The sequence below is a fragment of the Scylla paramamosain genome, chromosome 24 (genome assembly GCF_035594125.1).
Source record: "Scylla paramamosain isolate STU-SP2022 chromosome 24, ASM3559412v1, whole genome shotgun sequence".
Lineage (NCBI taxonomy): Eukaryota > Metazoa > Arthropoda > Malacostraca > Decapoda > Portunidae > Scylla > Scylla paramamosain.
The window spans coordinates 7507501-7532449 of record NC_087174.1 but is presented as its reverse complement, the minus strand read 5'-3'; the positions used below and the strand labels follow the sequence as shown (position 1 = coordinate 7532449).

The following is a 24949-nucleotide window of genomic DNA, read 5'->3' as shown; positions in this document are numbered from 1 at the left end:
ACGCTGCACAGACGGCCTTCGTGCCCTCTCTGAATAAGCCGCCGAGTGCTTTCCAATTAGCAGACTCGATGTAAGATGAACCAGACATTTTGAAATGAAATACCACGTCATTGAATTTGAGGGAACCTTACATGTATTGCACTACTTTTCCTCAACTTTCCTCTAAGTTTTTCATAACACAATCATAATTACTGACATTATATATTGCAATCACCTTTTCTCATTTCCTCTCCCCTCCTTCCCTCTCCTCTGCTTTCCTCTCCTAATCATCCTTTGCATTCACTACCTTTTCTTTATCATTCTCTCATTTATTATCCCAACGCAATTACTCCCCTTCCTTGTACTTCACGATTCATCTCCCTCCTCGCCCGGCCTCCCCTTTCTCACCACCACCAAAGGAAGCAAGAGTGGAGCACAGTTATAATCTCTGCATCCGCCACTCGGTCAGGCCTGCAAAGAAACCAGACGCGGGAAGGTATCGAGCGCCGCAGGCCCTCGAACCCCCTTAGATCCTCTTGGTTTTAGCCGGTGGAGGAGAGGGAAGAAGAGAGAGAGAGAGAGAGAGAGAGAGAGAGAGAGAGAGAGAGAGAGAGAGAGAGAGAGAGAGAGAGAGAGAGAGAGAGAGAACAGGAAGAACAGGAGGAGGGGGTGGGGGGAAGTGGGAAGTGTCCTGACAAGCCTCACTTCAGCAGATTTTCTAGTATCTTACTCTTCTGGCTGTGTCACATAAGTAGTCATTTTTCATACTCTGTTCTCTCTCTCTCTCTCTCTCTCTCTCTCTCTCTCTCTCTCTCTCTCTCTCTCTCTCTCTCTCTCTCTCTCTCTCTCTCTCTCTCTCTCTCTCTCTCTCTCTCTCTCTCTCTCTCTCTCTCTCTCTCTCTCTCTCTCTCTCTGTATCGCTCACTCTAACAGTTTTCACGCCCCGCTCCACTCTACATTTACAAGTGTTGCAGGTTCTGGAGCCTCCCTCGTAGTGACGGAATACATGAATGGATGAGATAGACGATGAATAAATTTGCCCATTAGGTGTCAAAGGCTCGATCGATTAACCATTCTCCTCCTCTGTGTGTGTGTGTGGGCGGGTGGAAGTGTAGGAGAGAGAGAGAGAGAGAGAGAGAGAGACTATGACAAACCCTCATACGCAAAAATACACACCTCGACGATACCTTAACATCACCTTTATACTGTATTTTCTCTTCTCTAATGGTATATAAAATTTAATTACAGCGAAGACATGTTACTGAAAAAAATCACCAGTTGTCAACCATACAGTAAACGCGGATGAAAAACCCCTTGATTACGAAAAACATTATCCTGAGCTTCATTGACGGCCAGTGGTATCCAGAATTAAATCATACTGAAGCCAAGGTTATGAAGGGCTCGTAACTCGCACTGCCCCGCACACCCACATCAGGAGACACAGCTGGAGATTAATTTTCCCAGCGGCGTCAGATGCGAGTGTGTGTGAATGACTTCCGCCCCACGTGTAGAGTCCCCCTCTGATTATCCCAGCGTTGCTCCACGGGTTAGCGAGGCCACGACACTGTAGGTCAGATGTTTGCTCCTCTCCAGGTATTGGTGTGTGGGGCTGGTGCGTATTCGTAAAGGCTTTGCTCCCTCAAAAGGAATACTTTCAAAGGCACCAGAGACGAGGAATTGGAGTTTCATGCATGTTTTTTGCTATTGGTGGCGCAGTTCTCATTGCTGTGTATTCTTAAAGGTTTTCCTCTCTCTTATTAACTATTTTTAAACGCCACGGAGATGAGGAATTGGGGTTTCATGCATGTTTTTCCTATTGATGGTGCAGAGTATTTATTTAACTATCACAAATATTTCACAAAAGTCTCTGAAAAGTCCTATATTCTCCAGTACAGGCTGACAAGTAGTGGAGATAAGCTGTTGAAATGTCTGTAAGGTGTAGCTGAAACTAACAATATTCCTTAGTTTTCTTTTTCTCTTTTCTACGATTTCCATAATAACCATAATTCATTTTCTTAACTACTTCACGTCTTCCATTCTCTTTGCAAAAAATGGCATTACTCTGACTCTTACTGGTGGGTGAAAATAGCAAAATGCCTTCGTTTTTTTTCGTTTCCAGTTTCTCGTATAACTTTATTAACCTCTTCATTTTCTTTAACTACTTTTACTTCTGCTATTTTCTTTACCTCTTTCCCTCAGACTCTTATTTGTTTGTGAAAATAACAAAATACCTTAGTTTTCGCTTCCATTTTCCACCTTTCTTCCATCTTACTAAAACTCAATTCATTTTTCTTAACTACTTCGCTCCTCCCATTTTCTTTTCTCCTGGCTCCTGCTGGCGAGTAAGACATCCTAAAGAAACCTGGATTAGAGACGAGACTACGCACAAAACATAAATAGACAAATAGCAAGCTTCATTGTACGCATAGATTATCATTAATATTGGACACGTACTTCTGCTGACAAGGATAGTTATAGTAGTAATAATAATAGTAGTGGTGGTTGTCGATGTTGTTGTTGCGATAGTAATAGTAGTAGTCGTAGTAGTACTAAATGTATTGTTGCATTGAAACGGGGCTAAATTCTCTACTTCATCACCCTTCCCCTTTCCTTTATTAGATTCTCTCTCTCTCTCTCTCTCTCTCTCTCTCTCTCTCTCTCTCTCTCTCTCTCTCTCTCTCTCTCTCTCTCTCTCTCTCTCTCTCTCTCTCTCTCTCTCTCAAGCGATAAGACACGATATGCGATTCTTTTGTTTTCTTAAGACTCTCTCTCTCTCTCTCTCTCTCTCTCTCTCTCTCTCTCTCTCTCTCTCTCTCTCTCTCTCTCTCTCTCTCTCTCTCTCTCTCTCTCTCTCTCTCTCTCTCTCTCAACGAACAAGGGAGAGGAATGAAAGTGATAAAAGCGGGGGAAGAGAGACAGGATGCGTCATCATCGTATCCATGACAACCAGAGAGAGAGAGACAGAGAGACAGAGAGAGAGAGAGAGAGAGATGGAACGTTATCATGGATGTAAACAGTGTAGAACTATTTATGGAATGAAAAATGTAGTAAAAAAATATTAATTAGTCTCAGCTCATTAAGCTTGTGATTTCAAACTCGTATTCAGTTTCATTCATAATGATTTGTATTGTTTTATTGATTTATCTCTTTATTTATTCTATTTTAGTCTTTTTATGTTTTTTTTCTTTTATGGGTTTTCAGGAACTATATGATTTAATTGTTTCGGCACTAAGAAGATAAATATAATAATAATAATAACAAGAATGACGACAACAACAACAACAACAACAACAACAACAACAACAACAATAATGGGGTGAGAAAAGTAAAGGTAGTCCAACGTTCCATCCATTCTCTGATTCATCTACTCATCCATTAACTCATCTTAAAATAATCAGTCAAACAATCCATGCATTCACTGACCCACACATCCATACATTCATTCATATATAAATAAAATCAAACATGCAAACCTTCCATTTCTTAATCCATCCACCCAATCACCCACTCACAAATTCATTCATCCGGCCATCCAGCCATCCATCCAGCCATCCATTCACCAAAACATTTCCTCAAGTTTCCTTCCATGAATTACGAACATTTAGAGTGTTGTCAGAGAGAGAGAGAGAGAGAGAGAGAGAGAGAGAGAGAGAGAGAGAGAGAGAGAGAGAGAGAGAGAGAGAGAGAGAGATTATTACCGGATTTCAGATAGGTTTAATATCTACTATTTCTCTTCCCACGTGCCTCTGAATTCATTGCGCGTTATGTACCTCATTGATTTGTAATAAAGCTTGGTGCCAGTGTGGCCTCAAAACTTGCTTTTCTAGAATGCAGTAATGATCAGCCGAGACTTACGTACAGTTATTGATATTAAACATCTGCAAAACTAGATTGGCCTTTTTTGTTTTTCTTTTTCTGTTTAACTTTTTTTTTTTTGTGGGGAGCGTGGCAACACACAAGTTTTGCATTATATTTATTTCTATTGATTTTACTTTTTTTTATTGTGTGTGTATAAAGTTTAAACAAATCAATGAATAGCCGCCTGTGACATTTAATTTAATTAATGGATGGAAATTATATTATGTGAAATAATTATGAACACATTTAATTTAGTTAATGGATGGAAATTATATTATGTGAAATAATTATGAACTAAGTTTTTTTTTTCAGTTAGATCATAAAACAAAGTTAAATTACCTAGAGTTATCACTAAGATATTACAGTATCCTTATGTAATCTGTTTGTCCATTTCTACGATAACTGAGTGACAGGTAGATAATTCACAAAGAAAACACGGGGAATATACAGCAACACAGTACTTCTGATGACTCACGACCTGAAGAGAAAAATATGACGTTACTGAAGCAAAAGTTGACAGGAACATTTGTAAAACTCGATTCACACGCACTGACCGGTGAACAGAGCTCAAGCTTGAAAAATTTAGGAAATAGGAAGAAATTAGTTCTCAAATAGAGTGGTAGATAAGTGGAATGGATTCAGTAATCATGTTAGTGCTAAGACATTAGGGAGCTTTAAGAGAAGATTAAACGGATGGGGATGATAAGTGGAAATAGGTAGGTATATTTTATACAGGGTTTGCCACGTGTAAGCCTGGTGGCTTCTTGCAGCTTCCCTTATTTCTTATGTTCTTAATCTCTCTCTCTCTCTCTCTCTCTCTCTCTCTCTCTCTCTCTCTCTCTCTCTCTCTCTCTCTCTCTCTCTCTCTCTCTCTCTCTCTCTCTCTCTCTCTCTCTCTCTCTCTCAAGTACCGGAAAATCAGCCTCATTTCAGCTGACTTCAAGTTTCTCAACAGCTCACACCTTCCCTTTATCCAATATCGTATCATTTTGCATGTCCATGCTGTTGTTTATCTGTTTATTCACTTAAGAGTCTTGCTACACCACTCACTTGTCGGTTCGGTGCTTGAAACATACACAGTGCAGTTCAATTTGGACCCCGCCGAGCACCATAGTGAGGCAGAGTACGTGAATCTAAAGTTTTACACTGCCAAAGCTTTTCCTTAAGTTTCATAAAATGGTCTAGCGCAAGTTTACTCGTATTTCTCACTACATACGAGAGTCTGTATAATTTTAAGACTCCGCCGATATGTAACCACCTCCTTGGGGTTTGAGAGAGAGAGAGGTGGGGGAGTGAATTAGTTTAACAGATTACCTATGCACCCATTCAGCCACTTCCTGATCCATCTACTCCACCAGTTACTCATCCCTTTTATCCATCCATCCAGTCACTCACTCATACGTACATCCACTCATCTATCCACACTTCATCCATCCATCCATCAGTTAAACAGGTTACCCATTCATCCATTCAACCAGCTAATCATTCATCTACTCCACCAGTCACCTATTTCTCTTTCCACATTCCATCCATCTATTCATCTATCCACATTCCAGCCATCCACTCATTTATCCACGTACTCATAGGCATTGTTCCGAGTGTTTTAAGTCCTTTAGTCCTTGTAGTTATATTATTGTTCATTTACAAGTACATGAACTGGGATGCAAATTTCGTAATGTCATTAGCGCTCTAACGTTTAAAGGCAACAATAAGATCAATATCCGGGGCGGCAAATTAATCCTGGAGTTATTAAAATGTTACTTCATTGTTTTATTTTTTTTATTTGTTTATTGATTTTGCGTTTAGTTAGGTATTTGTTTTATTGTGTGTTTTTTTTTCTCATTATTACTTTTTTTTTTCAACTTGTAGGAGGCTCACCACCACATCACCATCACTTCACCGTCACTTCACTACCGCCTCACCTCCCGCAGGATTGGAAGATTCCTCACTTAATTCACATCGTCCGTTTTCACTTCCAGCGAACGCCCTTCATCCCGGGGACTGGGAAAACGACACGTGTTCTCGGCGCCCTCGTATTTGTACTGTTTCACCTTTCCATTCCCTCCCGGCTCCCTCCTCCCGCCCAGGCTTTCTTCAGCTCAGCCGGTGAAAATGTGTATGTCCTGTATTCAGAAACGCTTTGCTTTCTCGCTGTGATTATTTTCAAAGGCCACAGATGATTAGCCGAGTTCGCAAGAGTGTTTCTTCTGTAAATCGTGTATAAATATTGTTAATCTGTCACTAGAACCGTAAAAAGAAAAAATTATATTCTTAGAAACCCGTGTAACTTTTCTTTAATTGAAGGATTTTGAAAGTAGTGGAGGTGCGAGTAGAAGTGTTTCAGAATATGGTCCGCTTGACTGATGTTCATGAGTGTATTGCAAGTGTAATGATGGAGATTAGAGTGTACTATTATGGGTGTTGCTGTGACCTAGTGCGCCTCGTGTATGTGTATGTATGAATTGTATGCATTTTTTATATGAATAATAGAAATGCAGTGTAATATCAAAAGGTAAACTGTGATCACAGATACATACGTGTGTATCTATCTATCTATCTATCTATCTATCTCTATCTATCTATCTCTTTCTATCTATCTATTCACTGGTGCTTGCTTTGTGTATTGACTTTATGGTCAGTATCTATCGCCATATATGAATGTAACAGCAACAGGAAACTATGATCAGTAATATAAGTGTTTTAATCTATCAAACTATCTATCTATCTATCTATTTATCTATCTATTTAGAGATGCTTACTTTCTGCTTTGAATTTGTGGTAAGTATTTCTCACTACATGCGAGAGAGTGTATTTCAGTCTGTTTAACTTTGTCTTCTTATCACCACGTGTTACAATTCCAGTCTTTTTACCCTTCCCATACACCGTCCACTAATTCCGTCACGTCACTTTCATCATTCCTTATCTGTTCCTTTTGCACTTCACTTGTTTTCAGTTCACATTATCCCTTTCCGGCGGGAGAAGCTACCACTCTTGTTTTTTTTTTCTCTCTTAGTATAACAAAAACCAGGAACAAGCAACGCAAAGCCGCTAATTGAAGTCATATCATTGGCCGCACTACAGGAAGAAATGGGAGGGAAAAGGTGCCAATTGACGTCGATATCACGACAGTCTGAACGGTGCGTATTGTTTTTACCACCGCGGGGAGTGACTCAAGAATCCTGTGTAGTGTTAAAAAAAAAAAAGTGCCGACGATTTCACTGCAAAAGAAATAAAAGAAAGTGAAGTAAGAAGAGATGAATAAATAGTGACGATTTTGATGTAATATGAATGAAGGAAATCAGCGATAACAGGGAAATATGAATTAATAACATAGATTTCACTGCAAAATGAATAAAAGAAAGCGATGGAAGAAGAGATAAGTAAAACAGTGGCGAAAGAAAACCAGTAAAGAAAGGGAGATATGAATCAATAACATCGATTTCACTGCAAAATGGAGAGAGAGAGAGAGAGAGAGAGAGAGAGAGAGAGAGAGAGAGAGAGAGAGACTGCAACGATTTCAAACCCAAATCCAAATTAATATTACACAAAAAGCAAAGTAGAGAGGAGCTGCGATTTCATTACAAAACCACCTGTCGCTAAGCTTCATCCCTTTAAGCTCGACTTTTTTTTTGGGGGGGTGGCGACGACGGGCGTAAGGGAAAGTTGAGATGAGAGAATAATAGGAAGGGGACCATCTGTCAGGAACCTTAATGAAATTTCGGATCGTGAGGAAGAATAATGCCCTCTTAACCCTTATATTGCTTGAGCTTCCCTTTGTTAACATTCAGAGTACAGTGGAGGAGGATATGATGGTGATAATAAAAATGGGAAAAAAAAAGTTTCCACGGACACCACTGAAAGAGAACTAAAAAGAGAAAACTAAAACTAAACTAAAAAAAAAAAAAAAAGACCAAAAGATGCAAAGTGAAAAAGAAAACGACGTTGACCAACAAACTAAGAAAAAAACATCAAGCCAAAGAAAACGGACATCCGAGGCAAGTAAAGTAAACCCAAACACAAGAAGAGAGAACGAAACAAAAGCCAGAAAAGAGAAATAGAGAAAACTTAAATAGAAAACGACTAACATTTACTAAGACATATGTTGGGAATAACACAGGAGAGAGAGAGAGCAGAGGTGGACGGACCCAAACACACACACACACACACACACACAAACACAAAGGGAATCATACAAAGGCGAGGATCTTGCACCTGAGACGATGAAGATTCTCGGAAAAATAAGAAAAAAAAGGTCAAAAGGCTTCGATACTCTCCCCACACTCACTGAGACACACGAATGAGATGAGAACCGCACCACTGGTCGAAGGAAAGCCGGAAGAAAATCAATGAATCGGTAATGATGAAAAGGAGTTACTGAGTATATGTGTACAGGGATATTTAAAGGTGTCAGTACCCGTCAGCAGCAGCAGCAGTAGTAGTAGTAGTAGTAGTAGTAGAAGTAGTAGTGGTGGTTGTGGTGGACGTGGTAGTAGTAGAAATGGTAGAGTATAGTAGTCTCTCTCTCTCATCGCTTAATTACATCACCCCTCCACACACCATAACCGCATCTGTATTCATTTCCCCCACCGCAGCTTGCCAACACCAGAGATCGGAGTGAGCGCCGAAGGGAATCAACGCTTTATTGTCTCACCACCACCAATACTATTTTCAAAGGCTACGGAGATGATTAGCCAGGTTCTCAAAGGGCGTTTCTCCTTTTCATAACGTAGAAGTTCGTTAATATGTCATAAGAATCATAAAATAGCCCTTAAAAACCTATGTAAACTTAAGTAGAGCCTTTTGAATGTAGTGGAAGTGCAGCGTAGGAGTGTTAGAGAATATGGCCCTTAGCCACAGAACGAATCCAGACAGTTGTATACCTTCAGTTCTAATCTCCTTATTAACATCATATCATTTTTTCCTAACTACTTCACTCCTGTTCTCTTTACAAAAACTGGCATTAGTCTGACTCTTATTGGTGTGTGAAACTAACAAAATACCTTAGTTTCCGCTTTACATTTTCTACAACCTCTTTATTAACCTCATTTCAGTTTCTTTAACTACTTTACTTCTCCCATTTTCCTTAGCTCTTTTCCTCTGACCCTTACTGGTGTGTGAAAATAAAATAATTTGGTACTCCTCCCATTTTCTGTACCCCTTTTCCTCTAACCCTTATTTGTATGTGAAGAAAAAAATACCTCCGTTACCGATCCCTTTTTCTACGATCTCCTTATTAATCAAAGAAAATGGATCTTGTGTCACTCACTCTGCTCGTCGGTACCCAATCTTCCGTCCTCTTACAATGTTCGCCTCGGGGATAAACGTGTGTGGAAATACATGTCCAACTCCAGAAAGGTACAAACTTACTACCTTGCTTGGTCAAACTCGTATCCAGATTGCTGTTCGTTCACTCGGCTTCACATTTATTGCTGTTGCGTGATTTTTTTTTTTTTTTTTTTTTTTCGAATCTTCATTTTTTCTTCATCTCGTCTCAGTTTTGGATCCATTAGACAGTAGAGATTTTTGTTTCCTTAATCCCGTATTATTTCCATTTTTTTTTGTCTTGCCTTTCCATTTTTTTTCGTTTCGATTAATTTGTTTCGCTTGTTTCCTCCGTCTCTTCCCAAAGTCGCCCCACATATGTTCGGAAATACAAGTTTTGCACGGGAACTTTTATTATTTGCCGCTTCTCCATTTAGTGATAAGTTCAACCGCAGTTACAATTAAAAGTTCTCTATTTCGTCCTGTCAGTAGTGGTGGTGGTGGTGGTGGTGGTGGTGGTGGTGGTGTATGTGCCTGATCTCCTGGTCGGGACGAGGGAGTAAATAATATAATCGAGGTGGTGGTTCTAAATGGTGGTGTTGATAGTGATAATAGTAATAATGGTGGTGATAGCTGTGGTGATGCTAGTGGTGGTAATGATTTTGATTGGTAATGATGGCAACAGTAGTAGTAGTAGTGATGAGAGGATAGTTGTGGCGATGGTAGTGACGGTATTGGTGTTATTTCTCCCCTCAGGCTGTAATTGGCGGTGGTGGTGGTGGTGGTGGTGGTGGTGGTGGTGGTGGTGGTGGTGGGGATACTTATCGTAATGGTAGTGGTAATAGTGTTCTTTCCCCTTCAGGCTGTAACTACTACGGGTTCTGCGCCATGTTCTTCGGCACGTTCTCCATGTGCATCCACGCCAGCGTCAGCATCATCCGCTACGTGAACATCTGCCACCCGGAGCGAGGTGAGCTGCTCTCTCTCTCTCTCTCTCTCTCTCTCTCTCTCTCTCTCTCTCTCTCTCTCTCTCTCTCTCTCTCTCTCTCTCTCTCTCTCTCTCTCTGAGGGGTTCTGGCTAAGTATTTGAAAAAAGGTGCTGCTGCTACTACTACTACTACTACTACTACTACTACTACTACTACTACTACTACTACTACTACTACTACTACTACTACTATTAGTACCGCGACTTCTGCTACTACTACAACTACTACTACTGCCTCAGCTTCTATTACAACAACTTCGACTCCTACTACTACTACTACTACTACTACTACTACTACTACTACTACTACTACCACAGCTTCTATTACAACAACATCGACAATTACTACTACTACTACTACTACTACTACTGCTCCCACCACTGTAGATGGATCAGAAACATGATAACGTATACATCACATTATGCTGTCAGAAAATAATCATCTGGGGAACCTTTCATCTTAACGCAAAACAGGCTGCTGCTTCTTTCCTCCTCGTTCTTCCTTCCCCTCCATAACTCCTCCTCTCCTATCACCCATAACCATAACCCTGTCTTTGAATTCCCTCAATGTGTGTCATCTTTTTTTTTTTTTTTTTTTTGTCTTTCTCTTCATCTCTTCAATTCTCCGTTCATTTTTTTTCTCTCTTTCTTTTCACAACCTCTTCCTCTATTCAACGTATTAAAAGTCTACCTTCGTTTCTTCCATTTAATTCTTTTTTTTTCCCTTTTTCTTGCTCATTCTTTTTCCTTGTTGACTTTTCCCCGTCTCTCCCTTCATTTCATTATCTGTCCTCCATTATCAGTACAGAGGATGGGCGAACTTGACCGGAAAATTTGCAATTTTTATTCCAAAACTTCATCTTTTAGTTTTATCTTTTTCCTGTCTGTCTCTTCCTCCCTTCATGAAGTTCATTATTTTTCTCTCTCTCTCTCTCTCTCTCTCTCTCTCTCTCTCTCTCTCTCTCTCTCTCTCTCTCTCTCTCTCTCTCTCTCTCTCTCTCTCTAAATGTCTATCTGCAAAATCTTCATCACGGTATGTTTTCCTTTTTTCCCCTTGATATCTGACTGTCTTTTCACTTATTTCCCTTACAAAGTCCAAAGAAACAGCTGCTTATGAAACATTTCTTCAAAGGCACCATCCTCTCTCTCTCTCTCTCTCTCTCTCTCTCTCTCTCTCTCTCTCTCTCTCTCTCTCTCTCTCTCTCTCTCTCTCTCTCTCTCTCTCTCTCTCTCTCTCTCTCTCTCTCTCTCTCTCTCTCTCTCTCTCTCTCTCTCTCTCTCTCTCTTTTACTCCGAACGTATCTCGGGATTAACACTCACCTGGTTTTCATTAACGAGGGATGTTCAGGTAAAGGCAGCGCCCGCGGACTAAAGGAAGGAAGCACACTTGTTCTCGTACCAGGAAAGCTCCCCCTCAGTTTGCCTCCGTTGAGGAGTAAAGAAAACGGATGCTTCGTTTCCTTTCTTGAAGCTCCTTTGTTCCCATCCCGTCGTCGTGTTGCTGGATGAGTATAGAGTCCAATAGGATCATTACTTCGGTTATGATATTGCCGAGTCTTTTTCTCAGGTATTACACGCACCTTTCCTCTATTGTTTATGGTCCTTGTGGAGTTTCAGCCCACGCTCATTGCTCACTGTTAGAGATATGAAAAAAAAAAGTGACGGATTCATGCTTGATAAAGTTGGATTTAATAAATAGAAAAGAAGGAATTGGTTTACCAATAGAGTGATAGAGTACTAGAATTGACATAATAGTCTCTTTGTTAATGCCGAGTCAGTAGAGAGTTTTGAAAGAAGGTTGGATAAATTAGTGAATTTGGATAATGCGTTCTTTCTCGCGTGTTGTGTACAGGGACTGCCACAAGTAGGCTTAGTGGCTTCCTGCACCTTGCCTTGTGGTCTTAAGTGTTTCATAAAATCTACTGCGTCCAGAAAATTATTCCCCATTGCAGGAAAACGCCATGGTATGTTTTTTTCTTTATATATATATATATATATATATATATATATATATATATATATATATATATATATATATATATATATATATATATATATATATATATATATATAACTAGTATTTTCTTTTATTCATGTGTATGTGTGTGTGTGTGTGTGTGTGTGTGGGTGGGTTTGGGTGTGTGTGCACGCTTTCGAAAACGTCCTTCTTTTTACTCGCAGAGATCACAAAGAAAATACAATCGAAAACTATTTTTAGCACAAAACTGCACTACGTTTATATTAAAATATCAGTGTCTCTTGTGGATTTCACAAACGAATTTTTTTACAATTTTCATGAAATATTTTGTACCAGGACTTTTGTTTCAGTTTTTTTTTCGTTTTTTTTTTCTTTTACTTTTTTCTTTTTTTTTACTCCTTTTATATATAATGGATGAAGATGTGCTTTACTTTCAACTACACACACACACACACACACACACACACACACACACACACACACACACACACACACACACACACACACACACACACACACACACACACACACACACACACACACACACACACACACACACACACACACACTAGGTAGACGAATGGAGAGGCATGGAATTATTAATCTTTTTTTCCTCATCGTGCAGCCATTGATTCCATATTGACAGGAGAGAAAGAGCTGATGAGGGGCGCTCCCTTCATACATATATACCTCCATTCTGTGTCTTCAATTAGGGACTCTCAGATTGGATACTGTCACCTGTCATCTGTATTTCCTTCATCATAATGTGGTCCTTTATATCTCCTCCTCCTCCTTCTCCTTCTCCTTCTCCTTCTCCTTCTCCTTCTCCTCCTCCTCCTCCTTCTCCAAGTACATTTTACCTGCTAAAGTGATATAACTAAATTGTTGACGTAGCCGCCTTTCTCTTTGCAGTGGAGTGGCTCAAGGTGAAATACGTGTACTCCCTCATTAGCTTCAGTGCTGTCTACTCCGCGATCTGGGCCCTCGGTGAGTGTGTGTGTGTGTGTGTGTGTGACAATTTTTAGTACACAGTGGAAATGATATCGTTGTGAATATTCTCTCTCTCTCTCTCTCTCTCTCTCTCTCTCTCTCTCTCTCTCTCTCTCTCTCTCTCTCTCTCTCTCTCTCTCTCTCTCTCTCTCTCTCTCTCTCCAGAGGATGACATACGACATCGGACCTTTATTGTTCTGTGTGTGTGTGTGTGTGTGTGTGTGTGTGTGTGTGTGTGTGTGTGTGTGTGTGTGTGTGTGTGTGTGTGTGTGTTCAATAACTCTAATCCCCGCAGGCTGAACTGTAAGCCGTGCCCCCTCCCTCCCACTCACTCCTGTCTCCCTCCCCTCCCGGCGCGGCATTTGATCGGTGTCCTCATAATGTTCATACCGCGTCCTCAGATTTTCACATTTCAGATATTTTCAGTCGCATCATCAATTGGAAAAACAATAATGATATCAAACTATTGCACTGTCAGAAAAGAAATAAATAACTGACCATTTTTACCAACACATCCACGTGACTGTAACACGCGTCACGTCCTCAGCGGCGCGTGTTGACACTCTTACGATGTGTTTGAGTCATGTGTGTTTCTGTAAATAATTTGTTTACTGCTTTCCACACTTTTTTTTTCCTTAATGGTTAATACTTTGATTTTATTATTTTTTTATTGATATATTTGTAAATCAGCTCAAGGTAAGGCCAGCTAATGAGGTGACTGGAAATATCTGAAGTGTGAAAAGATGACCGAAGCAGCACGAACATTTATTACTGTTTTCTCTATTGCTGTGTTTGAAAGTCTGCTCAGGTCAAGGCACCAGTCAAGTGGAACAGGAGGCGCAGGGCGAACACACACAATATAACCATAACCTTCAGATGTTTTCCAGACTGTGTGATTTATCTACTCTAACGCAGCATGAGAGGAAGGATTGTGCAGTGGAAGCTCTCCGTTAACATAAGAAGAAACACCGATGAAAAAAAATTAATTTAATATATTTTTAAAGTAAAGCAAGAATTAAAAAAGTAGATGTAAAAGTTATGCAAGTCTTCCCCTTTTTTATCTCTCCATCTTCCATCTCCTCTGTTCTCTCCACGGTTACCTCCACACCCCTTCACCCATTTCAGAGCCCTTCCCTTCTTCTCTCCGCCTTTCTACAAGCATCTCCTCCTCCTCCACTTACCTAACCTCCTCTCCCCCTTATCCGGCCCTCTCATCAACCCTCCGGCGTGTCTCACTATTCCGTTTCTTGTCCATTCTTCTCCACCTCCCACCATTTACTCTCACCCTTTCTTTTGTTACGTGTTCATTTTTGTATTCTTTGCTTACTTTTTATTTCCTCTCCTTCGTCCTTCCTTTTTTTTTCTTTTTCTTCTTCTTGATCATTCACCTTTTGTTTTAATTACCTATATATCCATTCCTTGAAGTTAGCGTCCTCTCTTTCTTATTTTTGTTTTTTTCTTTGTAATATTTTCCGAGGTGGTCTTCTAATTGCCTCACCTTTCTCTTCCAGTCTCTCTTAAATATGGACCTTTCTCTTCAACCTCTCTCGCTCCCCTATTTCATGTACAAAGTATTATATTTCCTTTGTTTCTTTTCCAACTAGAGTATGTTTGTTTGTTTGTTTGTTTGTTTTTTCATGTGTTGTCATTCCTCACCTACAGCTTCTGTTGACCATTCTCTAAAATTTTCTTTCACTTATTTTTCCTACGTTTTTTTTTTTTTTTTTTTTTTTTTTTTTTTTTTTTTTTTTTTTTTATTCGTCTGTACCTTCTTAGCTTTACTCCTCATCCCCACCCTCCTTCCATCTCTGCTGAATCCTTCCTCTCTATCTTGGCATTCTTATCTCCTTCCACTTCGCATGAACTGTTTACCAGCCTCCTCATTTCCACCCCAATCCGGCCACTCCACTCCTTGCATCCCTCTTACAACTCCTCCTCCTCTTCCTCCTCCTCGTTCCGATCTTCATGGCCTCATCTCCATCTCACCCTATCCTTTACATCTATAAAGCCTCCCCTTCCTTCCTTCCTTCCTTCCTTCCCCTCATATCCTCATCCCTCTTCCACAATTCCACCACGTTGCATCTTCCCATGTTAACCCTCCTCTTCCTCCTCCTCCTCCTCCTCCTCCTCCTCCTTCTCCTCCTCGCACTCTTCATATCCTCATCCCCATCCCTTATATTTCCCCCATTTAGTTTCCCTTCTTCCTTTCCCATCCTTATCTTTATCCTATTCCTCCTCTCCGCGTTACATCTTGCCGCGTTAATTCCTCTGCGTCCCCCCACAGGGCCTCTCCTTCAGTGGGGGCGTTATGAGACCTTCGAGTTTGGCTGTACCTTGGCTTTCTCCGACCCCACCCAGAGCAGCAAGTCCTTTGTTACCTGTGCCTTCATCTTCGTCCTCCTCTTGCCGCTTGGTGAGTTGTCCCGCGTCTCTCTCTCTCTCTCTCTCTGAAGTGTTGGTGGTGCGGGTGGTAGTTAGTGCAGGTCCCGTGTGTTGCCGTGTAGGAAGTTGAAAAGTTGAAGTAAATCTCTTTTCCGTGTAACGCTTCCTATTTCGGTAGTGCGGGTAGCGCGGGACTGTTCTCTCCACACACTGCCTTGGGTACACACGCCCTGCCGCGCCCTACAGATTACGTGAGTTAAGGAATGTTGCTCTTCGTGCCCAGGTGACTAAGGTGTTGTCCAAGTGTGTTGTGTAGTTACATCAATGGACTGGATATGTGGGATTACTCTCAACACACTTCCTCGGGTACACACGCTCTGCCGCGCCCCAAGGATCGAGTGGCTTGAGGAATGTTGCTTTTCTTGTTTCTATCTCCCAGGTAACTTCGGTATTAGTGTGTTGCGTAGTGAGTTTAGAACCCTTCCAGTGCGATATGCAACCATTCACGACACTCAGCACAGTGTATGAAGTCTTTATAAGCGTGTACAAGAAAGAAAAGGAGGTTAAAAGAATCAGCTTTGGAATTTCTAGCCAGTATAGCGTTTGGAGATGGCTGTAGAGCAAGAAATGTCTCAGAGTGGTTAGTGATTAAGGAAAGGGAGATGGCTGTAGAGCAAGAAATGTCTCAGAGTGGTTAGTGATTAAGGGAAGATGTACCAAATAGCAGTGAAAAGGGTAATTAATGGACTGGAAATCACGTTGATCTCACCCTCGGGAGTAATTAAGCTGAGGAAAAATAGATCAAATAAAAGATTCGTACGTAGATAGATACAGGTACTAATGGACTGATAGATAGAGATAGAGGGAGAGTCTAAAGGGGTAAATAGATACTAGATAGATCAGGCAAGTAGATAGATGAAAGATAAGGAAAAACACTTAACTTTCAGCTTTCCACGAAAATTTCCTGTCTTCCATTGCAAATATCTTTAAAAAAAAATTTGTTTCATCATCTTCCGACGACTTTTTTTTTTTTTTCTGTGTAAGGATAGACAGGTAAATTAATTAACGTGGATACCTGGTAAAGTATTGAGAGTTTTGAAGATCAGAGGGGAAACCTTACACACTTCATTTTTTCTCGTCTTTTTTTTTCTTATTTCATCTTTTGTGTAATCTAATACCATTCTCTCTCTCTCTCTCTCTCTCTCTCTCTCTCTCTCTCTCTCTCTCTCTCTCTCTCTCTCTCTCTCTCTCATCTCTCTCTCTCTCTCTCTCTCTCTCTCTCTCTCTCTATCTATCTATCTATCTATTTATCTTTATCAATCAAAATCTCTCAATCTATCTATCTGTCTATCTTCATCTGTGCACGTACCTACTTATCTTTATATCCATCTACTTACAAGCATCTATCTATCTATCTCTCCCTCTATCTATCTATATATATCTACCTACCTACATATCTCCCTATCAATCTATCTACATATCTATCTACCTATCCCGCAGCCATCGTCATCGTCTGCTACTCCCTCATCGTCCTGCAGGCCCACAAGTTCAAGCGGGAGATGAACAGAATCAAGTGCACGGGGAAGGTACTGCCCAGCATCCCAGCGGCGGGGGGGGAGAGGAGGGAGAGCACTGTGGACTCTCTCAGAAAGACTCAGCGCTCATTCAGACTCCATAACAGACTTGTGCGGGTGAGTGAGTGAGTGTGTGCGTGCCTTTATGTGAGAGGTAGATAGACTTCATAATAGACTTGAGTGAATGAGTGACGAGTGAGAGAATGAGTGAGTGAGACAGACAGATAGACAGACAGATAAACCAATAGACAGCATGCATACAGACAGACAGACAGGTTGTATGTTTATTTACCACTCATCCTTCGTACCTGAATTCTTAAGGAGGAAAATAATGCAGATTTTCAGGTAAAAGATGAAAATTGGCGTTATCTTCTTTCTCTCTCTTCGTCCTCATGTTCCTCCTCCACGGTTTGTCTCTTATGATATATTTTTACCTCTGTCTGTCTGTCTGTCTGTCAGTTATGCGTAGTATAGTAGTGAGGTTCTTGGTGTTATGGTTTGAAACTGGACTATGCTTCTTCCTCGTTAAAGTTTTCCCTTTTCTGTGACCTGAGCTGCTTGTGTGCCCCTTGACCCCTTCGTGTGTGCATTTCTCTCTCTCTCTCCTCTCTCTCTCTCTCTCTCTCTCTCTCTCTCTCTCTCTCTCTCTCTCTCTCTCTCTCTCTCTCTCTCTCTCTCTCTCTCTCTCTCTCTCTCTCTCTCTCTCTCTCTCTCTCTCTCTCTCTCTCTCTCTCTCTCTCTCTCTCTCTCTCTCTCTCTCTCTCCACCTCATTACATTCAGGCCAAGCCACTCACTAGAGGCTTATGTCATACACTTCTGAGAGAGACTAATTAACTCTTCACCCTGTTGACACACACACACACACACACACACACACACACACACACACACACACACACACACACACACACACACACACACACACACACACACACACACACACACACACACACACACACACACACACACACACACACACACACACACACACACACACACACACACACACACACACACACACACACTCATCGTCTTTCCCTTTCAGATTTCCATGGTGGTGGCAGCTGGCTACATCTTCGGCTGGCTTCCCTACGCTCTGGTCTGCATGTGGGCTGCCTATGGTGACTACAACAACATTCCCGTAGGTGAGTCTCCCTTTAATCATATACGTTTTCTTTCATTATTATCCGTTTTCTCTCCGCGTTAGTGGATGACTGATGATTTTGTGGAATTATAAGAGGTACATATATAGATACTGAGATATTGGTAGATAGAAATGGAGCGAGATGATGATAGAGGGATAAATTGACACTAAATAGATCAGACAACTAGATAGATGAAGACAGACAGCTTGATAGGGTATGGATAGATAGGTAGATAAAAATCGATATCCGCATGTACCCTCCTGCCGCACCTAATTTAATATCGGTTGGTTGCCTCTATTTTCCGCCTGTCTCTCATCCTCTCCCCTCCCTCCCTTCCCTCCCCACGTGACAGGTGTGTAGGCGTGCATCTCCTCCACACCTGTATCTGCCCCATCACCCCCCATCACCGCCACTGACAGCCTTTACCCATCCCTGCCTCTCCACTCCACTCTCCTATACAAAGACGGACTCCTCTCCCCTACACGTGCAAGAAAATTGTATCAAAATTAGAGGATTTTTTGGGGGGTCCGCATTATGAAACGTTCTTATCTCGCCTTCCTTCAACAGGCTGTAGTGGAGGTTAATGAGATTTCCCAAGGGTGTTTTCATGATCCCAGTGATAGTTTAACGACGACTCTACATCATCACGGGGGAGGAATCATCACGAGAGCCTGACTAATCTTTGTGGCCTTTGAGAAGAGCGTGTAAGAATGCGAACTGAAGGGTGTGAGTGGGGTTGGTAGAGGACGGGAGGAAGTGTGAGGCCCCGTGCATATTTATTACTCGTTGCTTGCCTGCTCTCTGTCCCCGCCGTGGTAACCTCAGCCGCCCACACGTTGGTTTGAAGCTTCCGATATGAGTTTAAACTTGTTAATCCTTTCACTACTGGACAAATCTTCTTTAATATCCTGTAACTTTTTAGACACTATTTTTGTGCTGCTCGTAAATATTTCTACCGCGTAAAAAGATAAAATTAACCTTCTGTTTTCCCTCTTTTCTCAACTGCATCTCATTGCAAACAGCTTTTACGGTGCTTTTATGGATAAGGAAGGACGATCATAGCAACACACGGTTTAAGGATAGGTTAAAAGAGAGATAGGAAGGAATTGGTTCTCAAATAAAGTGGTAGATGAATGAAATAGACTCAATAATCTGATCGTTAGTGTTGAGTCATTAGAGAGCTTTAAAGGAAGAATAGACTAATTTACGGATGAGGGTGATAGATGGAAAGAGATAAGTATGTATATTTTGTACAGGGAAAGCCATGTGTAGGCCTGATGGCTTCTCTTGGGTTCCTTAATTTTCTTATGATCTTATATAATCGAGTAAGTCATTGAATACCCAACAGTAACTTGGTATACCCAATACATTACACAAACCTTCATTGTATCACTAGATATATCCACTTCTTTTCCTCTCTGGTGTGGAAATGTGAGCCTTATACAATACACAGATAGATAGATTAATACTTTATTGACCACAAACTTGAAAGAAATACATAAAAAGATGTCTTGGTAATAATACATGATACAATAACACGGGTCATTAATACACGCCTCATGTCGCCTTGCCAGAGATCCGCGTGGGTGCCTCGCTCATCTGCAAGTCCACCACGGCCTACAACCCCTTCATCTACTACTTCATGAGTGAGGGTTTCAGGGCGGACCTTCGATACCTCGGGCGACGGACAGGTTTCACGAGCAGGGCACCCTCCGTCAACACCGGCCAGGCCTCCTACCTCAGCTCCACCAGGAGTAAGCGAGACAGCAGCACTTCCCTTCCAGAACAGTGAATGTGTGGAGCGACTGACTGCGGTGGAGAGGGAAGGTGAAGGGTATGGAGCGAGGCGTCAATTGGAATGAAGCGTGTTGGAAACTGAAGAGGAGGAGGAGCAGGAGGCGACGCTCTTGGCAGCCTCGCAGTGTGACTTCGGTGCACGAGTGGTGTGATGTGTGCTTTGGGTTTGTGTGAGATCCACGTGATCAGTGAAAGGCATGATTGCTTAATTTATTGAAGTGAGGCACCACAGCACCGAGGCCATATTGTGTGTGTGTGTGTGTGTGTGTGTGTGTGTGTGTGTGTGTGTGTGTAATGCCTTCAGTAGTCCAGTAACGTAACCATGCTCGTCTCTCCCTCCGCTGTCCAGGTAGCGTCAGGAAGTGGCGAGACAGGCCGCGTGAGAACTCGTGCCTGTTCACCAGTCGCCGGGAGAACACCTCGTGCACGCTAGAGACTGTGGCCACGCCCGCCTCCATCCTCCCCTCCCCGGACACCGCCGATGAGCCGCTCGTCGAACACGCCTCCTCCATTGCCAGGAGGACCAGCAGCTGCCTCCCGCTATCCACCTCTAGCCTCCAGCAGCAGTACGCCAGTGTGGAGAAGCGCCTGCGCACGCCGCTTTCCTCCGCAGTGTTCCTTTCCGACCATGAGTTAATGAACAATGGGTTCGGTCGAGCGCTGCGTTACGGTGCCAAATTCCCCTGCAGAAGGTCTGTGTCTTTCTCGGCGGCGGCGGTGACGGAGGAGTCGTCCACTGGGGATGACAGCACGCCCGTGACAGCCTTGAGTGACAAGAGCAGAGGCGTGAGGGCTTTCCGCTCCATGTCCTTCTACGGGTTCCGGGACCAGAGGAAGCTGGCGACGACGCAGCTGGACAGGATTTCCAAGAGGTGCCTGTACATGAACACTCGAGTCTAGCCGCGGGGTGGTGAGTACTGGACCTGTTCTTGATATTATTTCCCTCCTCCTCCTCCTCCTCCTCCTCCTCCTCCTCCTCCTCCTCCTCCTCCTCCTCCTCCTCCTCTTTTTTCCTTCTCCCTTCATTTTCAATGCTGCATCTCCTCCATCTCCACACTTCATCTTATTCTCCCCATATTCATATTTTCAGTAATGCTGAAGATGTAGTTGGATTATGTAAAAAAAAAAAAAAAATCACGTAAGTATTATTATATGGAGGAATTTTACATTTCAGACTAGATAATGAAACGTACAGAGGGCATTAACTTAACATGAATCACGCAGATGATCAAGCCATTCACTACTATGGGCGTGCTTTGCTAACTTTTAAGATACAAAAAAATAAAAGGATATGAGAGAACAGGCGGTTGATTTCCCCACTTTTTACCTATTTAAGTGACTCAGATAATTGCTTAAAATTTGTAGATTATTATTAGAAAAAACATTGCTAGTCACGTGTAGCACTGTAGATGAGCCAGTCTTGCTCCACACGCCAGGTCTCCTCTGCTGCATGTCCCCAAGGAAGGTTGGCCTTGAGTCTTGCTCTGGGCGAGAACCTTCACTCGATTTTTACGTCCTGTACTTAAAAATAACATGACTGGCCATTCTTATGTTGTGTGTGCGTGTGTGTGTGTGTGTGTGTGTGTGTGTGTGTGTGTCAGTTTGTCTCGTGAAAAATGCTTTGTCCTTTACCTTTGTATTGAGAGAGAGAGAGAGAGAGAGAGAGAGAGAGAGAGAGAGAGAGAGAGAGAGAGAGAGAGAGAGAGAGAGAGAGAGAGAGAGAGAGAGAGAGAATATATATATATATATATATATATATATATATATATATATATATATATATATATATATATATATATATATATATATATATATATATATATATATATATATATATATATATATATATATATATATATATATATATATATATATATATATATATATATATATAATTGCAGATAAACATTAATTTAAAAAGTTTGGTTAATGAAAAATTGCATCATCAATAAACAAAACTTAGTCAGCAAAAGGGAGAAAATATTTACAAGACGATCTTTTAAGGTGTCTTCAACATTTACTCCACTACTTCTGCATTAAGGACGCTGCGGAGGATCACATGGCGGCATAATCATGAATCATTTGTTTATCCCTTACAGAGGCGTTGGTTAATAATGAGCGTCGACCAAACAGGAAGGTTAACGTGTGTTAGATCGAGGAAGACAAGGCGAGGAAGGCTCACCGCGTGAGGTACCAACAACAAAAACGCAGCACCATATGACACTCCTTGCGGCGCCTCGAATCAGACTACAGTAATTAGCAGCAACAAGAACAGCAACAGCAATAGCAACATCAGCAAATTCAAGTGAGGAAGTCTCTCCGCGCGGGGCACCAACAACAAAAACACGGCACCATATGACACTCGTTACGGCGCCTTCAGTCATCCGAACTACAATAACGAGCAGCACCAAGAACATCAGGAACATTAGCAACATCAGCAACAAATCAAAGTGAAAGGCGACGAATTATGAAGTCCTTGAATCACAGGAAGCGACGTAAACTGCTCATCCTCACTCTTAATCACCACAGCTGTGCCTCCCTCCTCCCCTTCCTCGCCTTCACGCTTTTACTACTTCCAAAACAAGAAAAATGTACTTATGGAGGCCTCGTCGATAAGATTTTTTCTATGTACTTAGACTCCAAGTAGCTTAACATTCACTTGGAAACACTCGTGTACAGTAAAGGAAGCGTGTTTGTCGCGGCGTCAATCACGAGGCAGGAAAACACTTTAGAAATTAATGGGCCGCCTGTACCCACCTTCAGTCAACGTTTGGCGAGGTGGAGGAAGGAGGACAGGAAGCCCTATCATGGAGGTGTGTTTGGCAAGCGTGTTAGTGGTGCCAACTTGACCAAGGTTGTGGCGGCGGCAGTACACGGCACCTCCCGCTCTCAGAGTATTCATCAACGACAGGGCCCCGGAGAAAAAGTCTCTCAATAACCAAAAAAATGAGAGGAGAAAAGAGGAAGAGGAAGAGAGCGGGAGAAGACAGGAGGAGGAGGAGAGGGCAGGTGAGCGTCGTTCCACCTGGTCTGAACGGCGCCACCCTCTGACCCCTGACTCCAGATGTCTCCACACAACATCGACCCTTACCACTCCTATCAGATCTCCCGCCGCACCCCGACCCTCACTGCGGTGCCGCGGGGACAACACGGCGCCCACAAAGTCTTGCATCACACGCGGTTTATGGAATTGAGTCATGATACATTGGTTCTCTTTTGCGTCCCAGTAAGAGTAGTGGGAGTGCAATGTGGTGCGTGAGTGAAGTTAAGTGGAGTGAGTGTAAGGTTTCGGCGCGGCTGGAGTGCCTCGCTGCTTGCCCCATGGTGCAGCACACAATACCCGGCAACAGGTGGAGTCTGGCCTGCTGCTCGCCACACAGCGCCACCACCAACACTTCGTCGCAACACCCTCGCCTGCACCATTGTCTTAATGCCGATAGTGCCCGAGTGTCAGTTTTTTTTTTAACTCTTCTGCATGTTTACAACTAAGCTAGACACGAATATCCCTGATCGATTTATGAGGAAAAAGGAAGGAAGTTTGGTGAAGTGGACTCCGTGAGGGTATCATGGCCAACCCAGCAAGATGCCCGTCTCTTCCTCCTCAGAGCGTGGCCAGTGCTCGCGGTGATCAGGCGGTGCCGTGGTGGTGCAGGTACACAGCCCTAACACTCCCCTCCCTGCACGCCCCGCACGCCTCCCCGTCCTCTTCCTTCCTCCAATGTAAACAGTGGCGCTAGGGGAAAGCTAACAGGAAGTGGCCCTGCTCGCTATGACTCGCGTTAAGCCTCACACCTCATGAGGCTTGTCCCGAGGCAGAGGCAGCTTCACTGATAGCGTGTTGGCGCGGCCTGTGATAAGAGTGAAGAGTGACGCGCTGACCTGGCACCTTCACACGTCCACGTACTCGAACGGAAAGCCACAGGATCGTTACTTCAGGAGCGTGCAGATCTCCCACAGGGTTTAGTCGCTGCGGCCCGAGGGTCAGCTGGGCGTCCCAAGTGACCATTAGAGGCTTACTTGCAAGCCGTTATCTCCATCTCCACTGCCATCTCCAGTAGTCCCTTCAAGATGTGTAGGAACCAGCAGCGGTCTCAGGCAAGTAAGTACAGCATAACCTTCCTCATTGCCTTTGTGATTTGTGTTTTGAAAGATCCTTAAGTCTCCTCTGGTTGCGTGACAGTAGTTGTATTGCATGGTTTTGACTCTGTAACCATTCACATCATGACCACCGACATAACACCACCAGTAACACTAGCACTGCCGCCATCACCATGAATCATGATAACACATCGTGATAGATAGAATATACCCACCACAAGAACTACGCACCATTACCATCACCACCACCAACACCACAACCATCACCACCATCACCACAACCATCACCACCACCAACACTATCATCACCACCACCAACACCACAACCATCACCACCACTAACACCACAACCATCACCACCACCACCATCACTACTATCACCACCAAAACCACCACTACTACTTAACACCTGCACCATCAGAAGCAAAAAAAATAAAATAAAATAAACATCAGGAAAGAATTATAAAAACCACACACCACCACCACCACCACCACCACCATCTCTGACACCCTTCGTTCCACACCCTGAAGGAGGAGGCGAGGAAGTCCAAGGCGAAGAAAAGACCCCACCACCACCACCACCACCACCTGCATCAGGACACTCGTCTCTACTACAACAACAACAAAGACGACGTCTGTACCAGCATCGACACCCGCAACACCAACAGCACCACACCAAGCTACGAGTGGTGGTGTTAGGAGCCCCGAGCGTCGGTAAATCAGGTAAGTAGTAGTAGTAGTAATAGTAGTAGTAGCAGTAGTAGTAATAGTAGTAGTAGTAGTAGGAGGAGGAGGAGGAGGAAGAGGAGGAATTGTTGTTTTTGTTATTGTTGTAGTGGTAATAGTAGTTGTTGTAGTAATAGTAGTAGTAGTAGCAGTGGTAGTAGGAGTAGGAAT

General features: G+C 42.7%; 2 protein-coding genes across 7 annotated transcripts in view; both read left to right on the top strand.

Annotated features, from left to right (window-relative positions):
* Positions 1-22370, top strand: part of LOC135112683 (melanopsin-A-like) — a 132856-nt gene extending 110486 nt beyond the window's left edge. For 5 of the 6 annotated variants that reach the window (XM_064027330.1, XM_064027331.1, XM_064027335.1 and 2 more), the window contains 8 exons: positions 9962-10069; positions 12978-13052; positions 15340-15468; positions 16938-17128; positions 18058-18157; positions 19732-19911; positions 20304-20864; positions 22054-22370. In XM_064027330.1, the coding sequence (XP_063883400.1) occupies positions 9962-10069; positions 12978-13052; positions 15340-15468; positions 16938-17128; positions 18058-18157; positions 19732-19911; positions 20304-20854 (1334 nt within the window). In that variant the 3' untranslated portion in view covers positions 20855-20864; positions 22054-22370. Of the gene's footprint in view, positions 1-9961; positions 10070-12977; positions 13053-15339; positions 15469-16937; positions 17129-18057; positions 18158-19731; positions 19912-20303; positions 20865-21128; positions 21400-22053 lie in introns of those variants that run through there. The other variant, XM_064027332.1, reaches the window with a different exon arrangement.
* A 378-nt stretch (positions 22371-22748) lies between these two features.
* The window catches only part of LOC135112684 (ras-related and estrogen-regulated growth inhibitor-like), a 5946-nt gene continuing 3745 nt past the window's right edge, over positions 22749-24949 (top strand). The window contains exons 1-2 of the mRNA XM_064027337.1: positions 22749-24053; positions 24584-24775. Coding sequence (XP_063883407.1) covers positions 24023-24053; positions 24584-24775 — 223 coding nt within the window. The 5' untranslated portion in view covers positions 22749-24022. The remainder of the gene's footprint in view (positions 24054-24583; positions 24776-24949) is intronic.